The following is a 15,558-nucleotide window of genomic DNA, read 5'->3' on the forward strand; positions in this document are numbered from 1 at the left end:
TGGTTGCCCAGAGATTGGACAGCCATTTCTTCAGAATCATATAGGTTGAGCAAGGGGTTGGACTAGAAGACCTCTGAGGTCCCTTCCAACTTTGTTATTCTGTAAAAGGTGGCTGCAAATGGGAGGTGGGGAGCGGGGCTCATGAGAGGAGTCTTCAGTGTTTCTTCAGGCCTGGCATTTTTGAGGTGTTAAGACAGATAAGGGAAGGCGATGGGCTGGGAATATTGGCATGAAAGGAATTGGCAGTCAAGGCCCCACGAGCGAAGGGAGGCTTTGGGTACGTCCCTGTGCTGTTCCTCACCTGCTCCCTTGTCCCACAGTGCCTCCTCGTTTTGTGGTCCAGCCCAACAATCAGGATGGGATCTATGGCAAAGCTGGGGTCTTGAACTGTTCGGTGGATGGGTATCCCCCTCCCAAAGTCATGTGGAAACATGCTAAAGGTATGCGAGATTTTTCCTTTGGAGTTGCAGAGGAGGGGGCGATGCCCTCAAAGTGTGTGGAGCAGGGCCCCTGGTCCACAGCTGGAAAAAGACAGGCCAGCATTGAGAAGAGCACCAGAGATGGCCTGGTGGGTGGTGGCTTGCTCCGGCTGGCGGCTCCCCTCTTTTCCCAATCATTTAAGGGCTTTTTCTCGTTGTCGTTTTTTTCCAGGCAGTGGGAACCCCCAGCAGTACCACTCTGTCCCCCTGACAGGCCGCATCCAGATCCTGCCAAACAGTTCGCTGCTCATCCGGCACGTTTTAGAAGAAGACATCGGCTATTACCTGTGCCAGGCCAGCAACGGAGTTGGGACAGACATCAGCAAGTCCATGTTCCTCACCGTGAAGAGTGAGTGACTTCTCTCAGTCACAGCACAGTTTGTTTAAGGGACACTTTTTGTGGGCAACCAAGAGACTGCTTTTGTTCGTGGAATGGGGCCACTCCTGGCTGCTTTGTGCATCTATTAGCCCCCATTCCGAATATAAAAGTTGTTAGCTTGGTGTCCCTCCTTTGCACCATTTGCAAGGTTATTTGGGGGTGGGTGGGTTTGGACTAGATGACCTACAAGGTCCTTTCCAACTCTGTTAATTAATCTATCGGATTCTGGCAGCCCCTCTGATCAAGGTCTTATGTCAGCGTTCCAACTAAACTGTCCATCCCGATTCAAAACTCAGAGACAAAGTCCATCGAAGTAAGAATTCACTAGAGAAGTGTTGTTGGCACATTTGGCGAAAACCTGAATCTGAATTCCCACGTTTTCCCTCTTCCACACTAAAACTTACACTCTGCCCCTTTTTATGACTCCCGGTTCACACTCTCCAATCTACCTCAACTCTGAACTCCCGCCAAGTGCAGTCACTCCCCACCACACTCCAGCAATTCGTCCTTGATCTCTGGCGAAAGAATGTTGTTGTGCCTGTCCTCCCTTTCTCTACTCTCCCGTTCCCACAGCTTGCCCATCCCCCACTGTGGCAGCCCTGAATCTGAACCAAGATGGATCCGTTCCATTGGTGGAGATTCTCGCCCAGGTGATCTCTGATCAGATTGGCCCTTCCGTTGCTCAGCCAGGTTCCCTTCTAACCCTTCCCTTGCAGTCCTGGAAGCCAGTAGGCAAGGAAGTTCTCGGGCGACACACGCCTTTGACTTTAAGAAAAGCAGGCCCTCCGCTGACGGTGAGAGGAGGCAAGACAGCCGTCCCCAATGGCAGGCATTCCACAGAGAAGCCCAGAACAGTTTGGGGTAGGTGGGTGGAAAGACATGGGAAGCATTGGGGGGGGGGATCTTCCCCTGCCTTGCCCCCAGAGGAAGCACCCTGGGGGGACCGAATCCCTCTTTTTATCCCTTGCTTTACACGGGGTTTGCATGAGGCTAATTATTTTCTCCACTTGTCAGTCCTTATTCTGATGGCTGTGGGAAGACCTTCCCCCTGAGGTGATTATAGCTTACGAAATCCCCCTCTTGGGTCCTTATGCTCTACTTGTGCCACGCTCTTGGCACTGACAGCCAGACCGGGAGTGGCGGGGGGCTGTCCCCAGCCCCTATCAGGGCCTTTGCCCATTTGGAAGCCGTTGCTCACTTGCTCCTTAGAGTCAGCAGGTGCATGAAGGCCAGAGAGGTGGCCTCACTGTCTAAGCCTTACTGATTGCTTTCATGCATTTTAAATTAATCTCATGCTTCAGGTGAAATGCAGCTAATCAGGGTGGACAAGAAGCTGAAAAGGGTGCAATCAAATTAACATCACAGAGCTTGCACTTAAGACCATCCCCACGTTGGCTCTGGCTCTCTTCCCTATTTTGTTTGCTGCTCTGCTCTAGTGGGACTGGGCGGGGCGGGGCATACCCCAAACACTGACAATTCCCAGTGTAGCTTGTCTTGTTTCAGGCTACCAAATGAAAACAGCCTCTTGCCTGCAACTTGCTCACGAGACACCAAAAGGAAGAGCCTGAAAGGAGAAGAGGCTTTGCTTGGCGGTTGGGTGTTGGCCTTTGGCAGGGTTTGCTTCTTCGGGGGAGATGGAGCAGATGGGGCGGCGGGAGTGCAGGCCTCCAAAGGCGTGCCTGTGGTCTACTCTTTCACGATGAAGGGCTGGTGGGCAGACTCAATGTCTGCCTTCCTCTTGGCTGTGCTGCGCTAGTGCTCCCTTCTCAAGTACCAAACAGCGTTCCGGCAGGAGTCTGGGACCAGCCTTGCTCCTGGCAGGGAATTCAACAGCTTTGCGTGTCTTCTGAAAAGGTCCTTTTTTCTTAACCCGACTTTCCCATTCTTCAAATCTACTGGATGACCTTCAGGGCCTCCCTGCTGTCTCCTCATCTGGTATGACTTAGAAGACGGCGGCCCCAGGGCCCATTTTGCATAGGAAAACAGTTTCTGGGGAGTCAAGGATGAGTTTAACCAGAAGTGGCCCTGGCAACCATTCCAGGTCCTAGATGGCTTTGAAGAGGCATCGATGGGCAATGGGCACATGAGAGGATGGGTTGCTTCTTTTTGCTTTCCCAGCTCCAGGTATTTCTCTGGGATATTGGGGGCCTCTTAAGATCAGCATGGGAGTTTTGGAGCATGGGCATAATTTTCTGCTTTGTGAAGCTGCTGGTTGGGAGCTCAGTTCAAAGGGTTTGCATCTACCGTAGTAACCAAGCCAAAATTTGAGGCCTGTGGGTTCTTAATTTATCTAAAATGCATAGGCATTTAGAGGCTGCCTATCTCATAAAATCAGCCTAAGCTGTTCACAATAATCCATAAAATACCATTTAGAAAGTACCCTCCCTCTGGAGCGCCAGGTCCAACTTCCCATACCGTAGTTTGGTGCTTGAGGAAAGAACTGGTCTTCACGTCTCCCAAAAGGCTAAAAGGGTCCCACTGGTCTCCCGTGGGAGCCTCTTCTAAACGCCCGGGTTGGTCACTGAGAAAGCAGTCTTTGAGCTCCCATCCGGTGGCAACGTTTAAGGGAGGGGACCCTACCTAACCTAAGAGGGGGCGATCCTCTCAGAGAGAGTGGGTTCAACAAGTAACCAGCCCTGGTGCCCAAAACCGCACATGCAGTGTGGACCAGCTGCAGCTTCTGGATGATCTTCAGGGGCAGCCCTATGTAGAGCACACTGCAGTAATCCAAACGAGAGATGACTAAGGCATGGGTGATTGTGAGCAAGAGCTGTTAATGCTTTCACTAAAACCCACGCTCCAAAAAGATGACCCTTCATGGTTAACCATTGGAGTTATCAGCACAGCGGTCTTCCATTTGGGAAGGCCCACGTCATTCGTGGAAAGTGTGGCAAACAAGACTGGCATCTTAACTGGGCTAGTGACTGGCCGGTAGGCATACCTGAGGGGATCCCCTTGCTGGTTGCCACTTGTCCCCCAGGCTGGGCTCCAAGTCACCCTCCCGAGTCGGTTTTCTTCCCTTTCTTACCTCTGCCCCTTCTCACTCTCTCTGGACTCATCGAGCCCTTTAGGGGAGGGCTGGTTTTCGTGCCATCTGCCCAGCAAAACCGTTCCTAGTTTCTGTTCTGCTAAATTGCCCAAGTGGGCACTTTCCCGAGTGAATGGCCAGCATTAAATGCACACCATTCTTTGGCTTGCCCTTGCCTGCTGTTGTCGTCCCCACCCCCTTCAGCCAGAGGGTTATGGGGCACTCCAGTCCTGCAGCAAAATGGTTTGTGTGGCGATGTGGCATCACAGTCCACCCTTGGTCCTGTCCACATGCTGCCGATGGGAGCAAACTGAAAGCCTTTTCCCAGCTGCTAATTGAATTAGATTGCCATGGAAAGCGGAGAAGCTGTAGCTCATTAAACCCCCCAGTGTCCCATTAGAACTGTGTGTGTTGCCTTTGCTGATTGTCATTACCATATATTACCGCACTCTTTGTGTAAGCTGGGCCTTTCTTTAATCTCTGCCCCCTGAGCCAGCCTGGTTGCATACGCAGCATTCCCTCCCCCCACCATTTTTGGATTAGGAAGAAGAGGAGGGGATAGCGTGCATTCGCCTGACTTGGTGGCAACTGCCCCTGTGGTGAGCAAGAGGCTATGGCTTCTGCTGGGATCTTCTCTGAAGTTTAATGGGCAGGCTAAGATGCTGTGGAAGCTGAGGAGTGGGGCGGGGGAGCCTTGGCGCAAGCAGCTGGCAGGCGAAGCAGCCCATGCAAGAACAACGGAGGGCAAAGTTCAGAAAAGGGGGAAGGCGAATGCTGCTCTCAAGCCCTTCGACTCGGCCGTCCAGCAGCCCATCCCTCCCTCCTTCTACTCTGCAAACACAGATTTTGGCTGCCTGCTTGGTTTCCTGTGCCCTGACATCCATCCCCCCCCCGCTCTCTCTCTCCCTCCCTCCCTCCCTCTCCCTCCCCCTCCCTCTCACTCAAAAAGCAGGTCGTTGCATCTCACCTTCCACCCCCCATGCTCTGCTAGGCTCTGACGATTCTACCTGCTTCTGCCTGTCTGTATGGCTTTTGTTGTTGTTGTTGCTGTTTAATTTGGAGATGGCCTTGCCTTGGCTTCTGCCAATTCTTCCCCGCTTCCATTCAGAGGCTGTGAACAGTTGCTGCAGGTTGACTGTTTTGCTGGCTCAGCTCAGCGGATTCTGCCCTGCACAGAAGCTCTGGGACTCTGTCAATCGCAGCTCAAGAAAGCCACAGAAATCCCTCTGCTTCCCTAAGGTCTATGGGATCAAAACGACCAAAGGGTGGAAAGGTCCCCTTTGACCAAAGCTGGAAACACAGGACAATTGCCCAATTAAGGGCTGGCCACAACTTTCATGTTAGCAGCTGCTGACCACCTTTGGAGCTCCTGGAGCGAAAGGAGACCCCTTGGTGGGATTTTTATCTTTGTTTCCCCCCTCAAGCCAAGCCTCTCTTTTGTGAAACCTCACCCCACTGCTCCCCCCTTTCTCGATGCTGTCTCTAGCAGCAGATCCGGTGAACGTAAGCCTTCAGCATGGCTGGCTTTGTGACCCACAAAGCTCTCCGGGTGACTTAGAGACCTTTTTTGCTCATCCGATTAAGCTCTGGGTTGCAAGGGTGGATAAACATCCGGACATGCCCCAAAGCACTCTTGGTTCGAGGGGAGGTGCTTTTCCCGCACCGAAAAGAGATGGCTGGGAGCTTTGTTTCTCCAAAGGGCAGGGCCTGTCCTGCTGCAGCCGCCAGATCTTTAAGCTTCCAGCTGCATGGTTCAAGTTTCTTAGGAGCTTCTTGTTTAGTTTAGTTTCCCCTTTGAGGAAGTTACACTGTAATTGTGCTGGTTAGACAATATATAGTTAGTTGGGAATGGGAAGTGTCCTCTTAAGGGAATGCCTCATGGGAAATGTAGTTAATGCCTATGGGAGATATAGTTTATGTCATGTGGTCACATCTGTAATCCTGATTGGTCACTGAATTGACCTCTGGTTGGGTTGGAGGGGAGCTTTGTTCATTCTTACTTGAAAGAAGGATTTCACTCAGCTTCATTCTTGGTTAAAAGGAAATCAGAATCAAGCTTCTTTTTACTAATTTAAGAGGAAATCGGACCCATCATTTCACTGTTTTATAGTAAATCAATTATCTTTTTGTCTCATCTCAGGCAATATTTATCTTCTCAAAATAAGGAGTTAAACACTGCAAAGACTTCCATACAAAGTTTGTTTATTGGATTATATCAGGCATCCTCAAGGTATAACTCACAGTTATGTTGAGATTCATCTAATGTCCAATCTTTGCATTGTCGTCTTCATGGTGTGAAAAGATAGTTATCTTCGTCCCGTAATGATACAGCAAAGAAAGACTTCATCATGTTGCTGGGGTCCAAGTAAGAATGAACAAAGCTCTCCACAACCCAACCAGAGGTCAATTCAGTGACCAACCAGGATTACAGATGTGACCACATGTCATGAACTACATCTCCCATGAGGCATTCCCTTAAGGGAACAGCTCCCATTCCCAACTAACTATATACTGTCTAACCAGCACAGTAATACAAAAATAACCTTGCCTCTCCCTGCCTGGATGTTCTGATTCAGAAGAAAACATTACAAGCAACAGAAACTTTAACAGATTTCCTTGGTTGCATTATAGAATTAGAATTCTTTTTATTGGATAAATGTGATTGGACACACAAGGAATTTGTCTTGGTACATTTGCTCTCAATGTAAAAGAAAAGATACATTCGTCAAGAATCATCAGGTACAACACTTAATAATAATAGTGATAGGGTACAATAAGCCATCAAATTATACTGGGAAACAGTCCATATAGATCATAAGGATACAATCAACAAAGTTACAGTCATACAGTCACAAGTGGGAGGGGGTGGATGATGAGGAGTGATGAGAAGATTAACAGTAATAGTGCAGACTTTGTAAATAGTTGGACAGTGTTGGGGGAATTATTTGTTTAGCAGAGTGATGATGGCTTTTGGGGAAAAAAACGTCCTTGTGTCTAGTTGTTCCAGTGTGCAGTGCTCTATAGTGTCGTTTTGAGGGAAGGAGTTGACACAGTTTATGTCCGGGATGTGAGGGGTCCGTAAATATTTTCACAGCCCTCTTTTTGACTCGTGCAGTATACAGGTTCTTGATTGAAAGCAGGTTGGTAGTAATTGTTTTTTCTGCAGTCCTAATTACTCTCTGAAGTCTAGGAGTGTGAATGGTTTATTTTTGGTATTGAAGTATTTCCTTCCCTGCTCTGTCCCTCTCATAACTCTATATTTATATCTCTGAAAATATTTCACATAGGATTATTTTAATTTATAGCAATTTGTATTTCAATTCCTTTTTCTTTATTTCAATTATGCTTTATATTAAATAACTTTGAAGGTAGTATAGAAATTGGTTAATTGACTACATTGGTCAGAAATGGACATGAACAGAGAATGGAAGGATTTTTGAAGCATCCACCACCCCATTTCTTCGAGGTTCCTCTCTTGCCAGCCACACCTTGCTTCTCCTCTCCTCTCCTCTTCTCTCGGTAGTCCCGGCTATGATCACTTCCCACCCCAACACCACCATTGCCATCAAGGGCCAGGCTAAAGAGCTGAATTGCACCGCTCGCGGGGAACGACCCATTATCATTCGTTGGGAGAAAGGAGACACCGTGATTGATCCCGACCGAAACGTCCGATACACCATTGCTACGAAGGATAATAGCGACGAGGTCATCTCAACCCTCAAAGTAAGAAGCACGGCTGCCGTGCTGAGGGGGGTGGGGCAGGGCTGCAGATGGGCCCTTCAGGTGCTGGGATTGGTGGGCCTTTTGTGGCGGGGGACAGCACAGCCAGCCTGGCGATTTGGAGCACCCCTGGGTGCAGCAGGGAGTGAGGCTTTCCTTGGATGCTGGAACCTCCAACGGGCTGCTTTGTCCAGAGATCTTTCAGGGAATGGCACTGAGCTTTGAGCTGATGTTGCCTTCTCCACAGCTCAAGCCTGCCGAACGAGGAGACTCTGTTTTTTTTTCCTGCCATGCAATCAATTCCTATGGTGAAGACCGAGGACTTATTCAACTTACTGTACAAGGTATTGTCCTTTGTCGGGCATGTATGCATGTATGCAGTGATGCCTTTTGTGGAGACCTTTCAGACACTGCTGGTGGCTTTGGTGCATGGCTTCTGCTGGGTTAATCCCCAGTTTATGACAAGTGATGCTTTGAGGGTTGCAGAACACTGACCACATTTTAGTAAAGCTGCTATTAGCAATAAAAACTGAAGGGAGTCAGCTCATTTTCTATTTTTTAATGGACAATTTCCTGAGAAAAGCAAGACATGAACACGGATTTAAAATCATTAAAATAATCTGTCTGATTCCCTGTTGAGATCTTTTAAGCTAAATTTTATCCCTCTGTCTGCACCTAGATGTTCTCAAGGAATTAGAATGCAAAGTGGAGGTGGAAGGGTGCTTCCCCCCCCCCACACACACACAAACAGAGCCCAGATTTCAGAAGACGGGGAGCTGCTGGTCTCCTGCTCCCATCATTTCTGAGCAAGTTCTGCATTGTGTCTGGGGAGAACTAGCCGGGGCTTCTGAGGCAAGGCAGGTTTCCCTGGTTGAACTGAGCTGCCATGGAAATGGAGTTCAGCGACCGCACCTGGCTCTTTGGAGCTGCGCTTAGCAATGGTCCCGGCCATCCTGCATCCATCATCCAGCAGGCTGTGGATCTTCCAAAACGGTTTTTTCTCCTCAGCTTTTACATTTTGTGCAATTGGCTGGATATGCAATTTCAGTTTATTCACTCTTTGATGTACTGTTCAGTAGGCTAACCTGTTTTTACCTGCATTTTCAAGAAAACCTCCTGCATGTGGAAGTCCTTCGTGGCACCTCTACCCTTCTTGCTAACTTTCCCAGCTCTGGCATTGTCTGGGTCAGAGGCTGGGGATCTGGTGTAAAAGTTCCTTGCCTGCTTGTGTGTGGTGCATGGGGGTGGGTGGCATTTCCTATTCCTTACTTCTGCCCCTCTACCCCTCCCCAGAGCCACCAGACCCTCCAGAACTGGAGATCCGAGAAGTGAAAGCCCGGAGTATGAACTTACGATGGACTCAGAGGTTTGATGGCAACAGCATCATCACGGGTTTTGATATTGAGTACAAGAATAAGTCTGGTGAGCAGAACTAATGACATTCTGAGTGGAAAGAGGAATTGGGAAACCCCTTGCTTAAGATCCATGCATTTAAAAAAAGATATGTGTTAATTATCACTACAGGTGGTCTTACAACAAATTGACTTACAACAATTCATTTTAGCAAACATTCCAAGTTACAACGGCACTGAAAAAAAGGGATGCATGACCGTTTTTCACACTTTTGGCCATGGCAGTCCTCTGATCAGAATTCAAATGCTTGGCAACTGGCATGTATTCATGAGAGTTGCAGTGGCCCCGGGGTCTTGTGGTCACTTTTGCTGACATTCTGACAAGCAAAGTCAATGACGAAGCCAAATTCATTTAACAACCATGTTATTAACTTAACAAATCTGGCAAGGAAGGTTGTAAAATGAGTCAAAAGTCACTTAATAAATGTTTCACTGATCAATAGAAATTCTGAGCTCAGTTGTGGTCATAAGTCAAGGACATTTTCTGTTCTGAGAAAATGGGAGAAATTCAACTTGAACAGAATGTTGGCTTGATTGGCCTCAAACGATGCTGCGGAATGCAGTGCCAGGAAAAATGGGGCTTGGGTGCGAGAAGTCACACTTCAGCGTTGCAGGTCCTTGGAGAGGCGGTTCCATTGAGGACTCCCTATGGAGGGCGGTTGGTCAGCTTGTTATGAGTCCACCTGCTGGGGATGCTGTCTTTCCCATTTTTTTTCTTTTTTTGGTTAAATGCCTTACTGGCCTAAGTAAACCACCTCCATAGCATTTCCCTGATTCACTAATTTAGTCACTTTGTCAAAGAAGGAAATAACGACTGGCACGATCTGTTCTTAAGAAGCCCATGTTGGCTTCTAGTAATCACTTGACTCATTTCTAGGTTTTCGCAGATCCACTGCTTGATTATCTTTTTCCAAGATTTCCCCAGCTATTATTGTCAGGCTGATTGGCCTCTAGTTTCCTAGATTCACTCCCCCTACCATCTTTTTGAAGATTGGAACTACATGAGCTCTTTTCCAGCCCCCACCCCCACCCCCCAGCAGTTCCTTGGTTCTCCGGGAGCTTTGAAAGATTTTGTTCAGTGCTTCTGCCAGCTTCTTCAGAACTCTGGGATGCAACCTCTCTGGCCTGGCGATTTGAACTCATGCATATTGCATAGGTTATGTCTGGCCATTTTCTTGCCTATTTTGACATGTATTCCTACTCTTCCATCTAATCTACTGCTTTTGATAGGTGGGAAGACCGAGGCAAAAATGGATTAGACAGTTCCATTTTCTCCCTGTTATCCATCACTTCCTTGCCTTCTCCCATTAGTGAACTGATCATTTCCTTGACTTTTTTCTTGTTCCTTCCATGTTGAAAAAGGGGGCACGATTGCTCAGGGGTTAAAGACACTGAGCTTGCCAGATGGAAACCTGATAGTCTGGGTTCGAGATCTAAATGCCGTGCGATGGGGTGAGCTCCATTGCTGCTCACCTAGCAGTTTCAAAGCATGCAAATGCAAGTAGATTAATAGGTACCAGTTTGGCGGGAAGGTAAGAGAGTTCTGTGCATCTTTGGTGTATAGCCATGCTGGCCATATGACCAAGAAAAATTCTTTGGACATCTCTGGCTTCCCCGGCCAAGAAACAGAGATGAGCACCATGCCCTAGAGCTAGACACGACTGGACAGGGAAACTTTTAGCTTTACATGTTGTAAAAACCATTTTATTATTTATTTATCATTCTTCACACAGTCAATCAGATATTCAGATTGGATTTGCCATTTTTATCCACCTGTCTGGTTTTTCGCAAGGATCTGGGATAGGCCGAAGTGGATGTTTGATGGTATTATGGATATCATGACAGGATGTCAGCTGTTCCGAGTAAAGCTGCCTCCTGCAATTGACTGATGGTGAATTTGTCAATGCCCATGGTATTCAAGTGGTGCTCCAGATGTTTTGGGATTGCACCCAAGGCCTACTGATATCATCTTTGCTTTTGTTTGCCACAGTTATTTCATTTCTATTTGCAGGTCTTTGTATTTTGTTATCTTCCCAGTTCTTTCTCTTCTCTTCTGCTGTCTCCAGGTACTGTCACATCCGCTGTCTAGATGGTTTGTGTCTTTCTTATGGACAATTGTTAAGTCTGGCGTGTTGTGCATCAGATGCCTGTCTGTTTGAATTCTAAAGTTCCAGAGCACTTTAGCCACTTCATTTTTTATTACTTTATTTTGTGGTCCCACCAGTTCTTGTTTGCAGGCAAAGGACATTACTTGCAAATCTTCTAATGCACCAGTGTTGCTGTTTTGTCATGCCATGGTAATCAGTAATCAGTCTGCACAATCTTCTTGCAACAGCTAACCAGGTGGTCCACTGTTTCTTCAGCTTCTTTGCATAGGTGGCACTTGCTACCTGTTGCTGTGTTCTCAATTCTGGCTCGGTATACTTTAGTTCTTAAGGCTTGTGCAGCCTCTGTCTCTTTCTTCAACTTCCATGCTCTTAGTCATTGTCGCATTGTCACTTGTTTTGCCTACTATTTTTTTAATGTACCGGCCACATGGTGCTTTGTCTTTCCATGCCTCTTTTCCATTCTTCTTTTTGGTCCATTGTAGATCAGTCTGGTCTCGCTAGTACTTGGTAAGCCTCCCTGGTATCCTCGTTTCAGTGCATCTTCTTCACTGTCCTTCAGAGATTTTTCCAATGCCCTTTTTTCTTCTTCTTCAGCCTTTTGGTATATTTGCAACATTCCACTTATTTTCCTTGGAAGGGAAATTCTGTCAATACTAGTGTGAACAAAGGGCACGATTCATTGCCATTATTTTTCTGGCCTTTCTATCCAGGGCTTAACTTTAGTTCTGCTTGAGTCCAGTCTGCTATTCCAGCTGTGTATCTAATGACAGGAATTACCCAGATGTTAATTGCCTTGACAGTATTTTTTCCACTGAGTTTGGACTTTTAGATCTTCTTCATTCTAATGAAGTTATTTATGTTCAACCTTCTTCTTTACTTCAGTGTGGTTGATGTTGTCAGTTTGAAGGATGGTCAGGTACTTGTAGTCTTCATCCAGATTCTTGATTTTACATCCATAGGACCTCTTTATTCCTTCAGTTTTCACTATTTTTCCCCATTTGATGGTAAGCATGGTACATTTGTCCAATCCAAATTCCCTTGCAATTACTTCGATGTTTATCTGGACAGTGTTCAGCAAGGATTCTATTTCAGATGATGTTTTTCCATATAGCTTCAAATAATCCATGTAAAGAAGGTGGGATATTCTGGCAGATGTTTTTGATGTTTAATAGCCATGGCTATTCATTATTTATTTATACATACATTTATTATTTATTGGTTGACATTATTTGACTTTTCTGTGCAATGGCTTTGGCTGACTTGTTACTCTATCTTAACCTGCAGCCTCTGAGGAACATATAATTTTGGAGGTATGAGCAGAAAGCTCAAAAGTAAAGCTTCTTGACATTCTTTCCCATTATTTGTGATTTCAAAGTATTTATGACACGCTTTTGTTGTTTTTGGAACTCTGTATCAACAAATAATCCCTCAGCTGTTCTGTTTATTTCCAGATTCCTGGGACTTTAAGCAATCCACCCGGAACATCTCTCCCTCCATTAACCAGGCCAATATTGTGGATCTTCATCCAGCCTCTGTGTACAGTATCCGCATGTTTTCCTTCAATAAGATTGGCCGCAGTGAGCCAAGCAAGGATCTGACCATCAGCACAGAGGAAGCAGGTGCCCATCCGCCTCAGGGTTGTGTCCACAAGATAATTTATGAAACAAATTGGGCAATGGGCAAAGTGTGAGGAAGAGGAAGTCATGAAGGTTGAGAACACACAATTGATGTCTGTGCTTAAGACCCATTTCTTCTCTCCCTGCCCCCCCCCCTTTGTTTTTGTGCCCAAGAGTCTGTTGTTCTCACCTAAAAGTCTTGGATCCATAGACAAGATTTGGGGCGAGGGGTGAGGAGGGATGCTTAAGTCTGTGTTGCAACAATGTGTGTGTGAGAGCACATGTCAGATTGGCAGAAGTCCTTGTTCCTTGGGGCAAAAGTTACTTGCTTGTTTTCTTGGGTTGGTCCTGTCAGGAAACTCCCTTCCTGAGCTGAGCTGTGGGCCAACTGGGCTAATCTATTCTTCAGAGAGAACTGGACCTGGCTCCCTTTAAAAGCTTGCCTAGTATATTGCACAGTGAAAATATTGGTTGAGGGGAATCTCTCTGATGAAATGCCTTGTGTCAAAATAAACAGGCCGGTCTTCCAAAATGCCACAGAATAATTATTTTTCAGTATAATTTACAGCGTTCTGTGAGCATTAAGCTGAAGGACTTTGTGGGTTTTCCAGTTGGTTTGTTACTTGCTGCCTTCACCACCGGCTTTCTCTCCCCACCCTATCGCCTTCACAGCAAGCTGAAGCAACTGCTGAAGTTTGTAGAACAGATGCCTATATCCATTCCAGTAGGTCTGGTTCCCCTGGCATGAGCCAGAGGCATGAGCCATGGGCATGCAAAGTCACTGCCAGAAATGCATCACATTCACGGGGTTGTTTTTTCTTTTTTTGCTACCTTTCAAGAACTGGGAACAAAGAAAGAATTTGTCTGTGTAACGCGTAATGTAACTTCAATTCTTTCAGCTCCTGATGGTCCCCCACTAGATGTCACCTTGCAGCCAATGACATCCCAAAGCATCCAGGTCACTTGGAAGGCAAGTATGCGTGTTCCATGCTTGACTGAGGGCTGGGATCAGTGGCGCTTTTTATTTATTTGAACTCCAAAAACAACAGCACATGAGCAGGCATGGTCCATTGGCTGTTTTGGAGCTCTGGGCCTTTGACACCCAAGGCAACCAGAGAGGGATGAAATGGTGATGCAGCCCAGAGGGGGCAATGTGGGGGAGACCCTGTGGCTCTCGTATTTAGCCCACCAGCCTTTGCTGCTGGCTTGCTTTGTGCCAAAGGTCGTGAGGGTCACTACAGAGCCTCCCTTTCAGTCCTGCTGAACTGAAGAGCACTTAAAAGAAGGCATTGAACTCCTTGGCACATGATTGGATAATCAAATGCTGGAAATAATAACAGTCAATAGAAACGTCAGAAGCTTTGTGCAAAGATCGATGGCACAATGGAAGACATGGTTGCTGGTCTATTATGATAGTCTGGGAGAAGTTAATATCAAGAGAGGAGTCTTTCAAGGAGACTTACTATCACCAATACTATTTGTCATTGCACTGGTTCCTCTTTGAACAATACTGAACAAATTAGGCCATGACTATCAAACATCAAAGACCTTTGCCAGGCTCTTCCACCTCCTTTACATGGATGAGCTGAAGCTGTAAGGAAAACATCATCTGAAATAGAATCCCTGCTCAGCACTGTCCATATATACAACCACGAAACTGCAATGCGATTTGGAATGGACAAATGTGCTTTCTTACCGTCAACATGAATGAGCAAAATAGTGAAAACATCAACCACACTGAAGTAAAGAAGAAGGTTAAACATAAATAACATCATTAGAGTGAAGAAGATCTAAAAGTCAAAACTGGAGGAAAAACTGTCAAGGCAATTAACATCTGTGTAATTACTGTCACTAGATACCCAGCTAGAATAGTAGACTGGACTCAAGCAGAACTAAAGTCAAGCCCTGGGTAGGAAGGCTAGAGAAATAATGGCAATGAATCATGCCCTCTGCTGTGTGCACAAATGGAGCTGTGGGTGTGAGCTTGCCCACCGCTCAAATGGAACCTTCCCCTCCCCCTGACTGCTGGTCCACCAAGCCAGAAAGGTTGGGGAACTTTGCTTTAACACCCTCAAACCACATCTGTCTGCTCCAGGTTCTTGGGTGGACTCGATAGATGCCAAATCCACTCTAAAACATCTGGCTGACTGTGTGGCCAACCATAATAATAATTTATTAAATGTATCTGCCATCTGACTCCCAGTGCCCACCACCCAGGGACTCTGAGTGGATATTTTAAAAATAAATAGATAAATATTTTTTTAAAAAATAACAATTTCTTTTTAAATGCTGAGGAGAGAGCTATATTTGCAGTAAGTGCTTCAGTTGAACGACTGAGTTAAATATCTGAGGCAGGGGCTCCCTTCTTGGCCTGCAAGGAGCTCGTATTCTGTCTTAAGAGGAAGGTTAAAAACAAGAGTGTTCTTGGCTCGTTCTAAAACCAGCCAGCCTTCCCTAGGTGCTGGCAGAGTGCTGGCAAGGGCTTCCACCTGCCCACTTCTTCTGCTGTATCCTTCTTTTTGGATCTGTAGTACTGTACCAATAGGCAGACCAACTCTTCTGCCTTTCTCCATTGCCGGCTGAGATCCTGTCATCCAGAGCATGGGAATGTAAGGAGGGCAGGCTACATCGATGGCTTGGTGGACTCTTGAGCCATTTGAACAAGCCTGTGCATCAGTCAGTTGAAACTGGGATGGGAATGTAGGCAGTCAATATTTAAGTGGTTAGGTAGGGGAGTTACTCCCCTCTGTCACCTTGAACCTGCCTGCCATGCTCTGACTCTCCCCTGGACTCTCTTCCCTATTTTTACTCCTCTT

General features: G+C 46.6%; 1 protein-coding gene across 4 annotated transcripts in view; it reads left to right on the forward strand.

Moving 5' to 3' along the window:
- DSCAML1 (DS cell adhesion molecule like 1) overlaps nt 1–15,558 on the forward strand; it is an 87,874-nt gene that overhangs the window by 55,317 nt on the left and 16,999 nt on the right. For all 4 annotated transcript variants that reach the window (XM_087939251.1, XM_087939253.1, XM_087939252.1 and 1 more), the window contains exons 10-16: nt 321–440; nt 652–828; nt 7,410–7,609; nt 7,854–7,950; nt 8,900–9,028; nt 12,578–12,745; nt 13,642–13,712. In XM_087939251.1, coding sequence (XP_087795377.1) covers nt 321–440; nt 652–828; nt 7,410–7,609; nt 7,854–7,950; nt 8,900–9,028; nt 12,578–12,745; nt 13,642–13,712 — 962 coding nt within the window. The remainder of the gene's footprint in view (nt 1–320; nt 441–651; nt 829–7,409; nt 7,610–7,853; nt 7,951–8,899; nt 9,029–12,577; nt 12,746–13,641; nt 13,713–15,558) is intronic.

Source organism: Pseudonaja textilis, chromosome 9, assembly GCF_049901715.1.
Source record: "Pseudonaja textilis isolate UNSWEBS1 chromosome 9, rPseTex1.2, whole genome shotgun sequence".
NCBI lineage: Eukaryota > Metazoa > Chordata > Lepidosauria > Squamata > Elapidae > Pseudonaja > Pseudonaja textilis.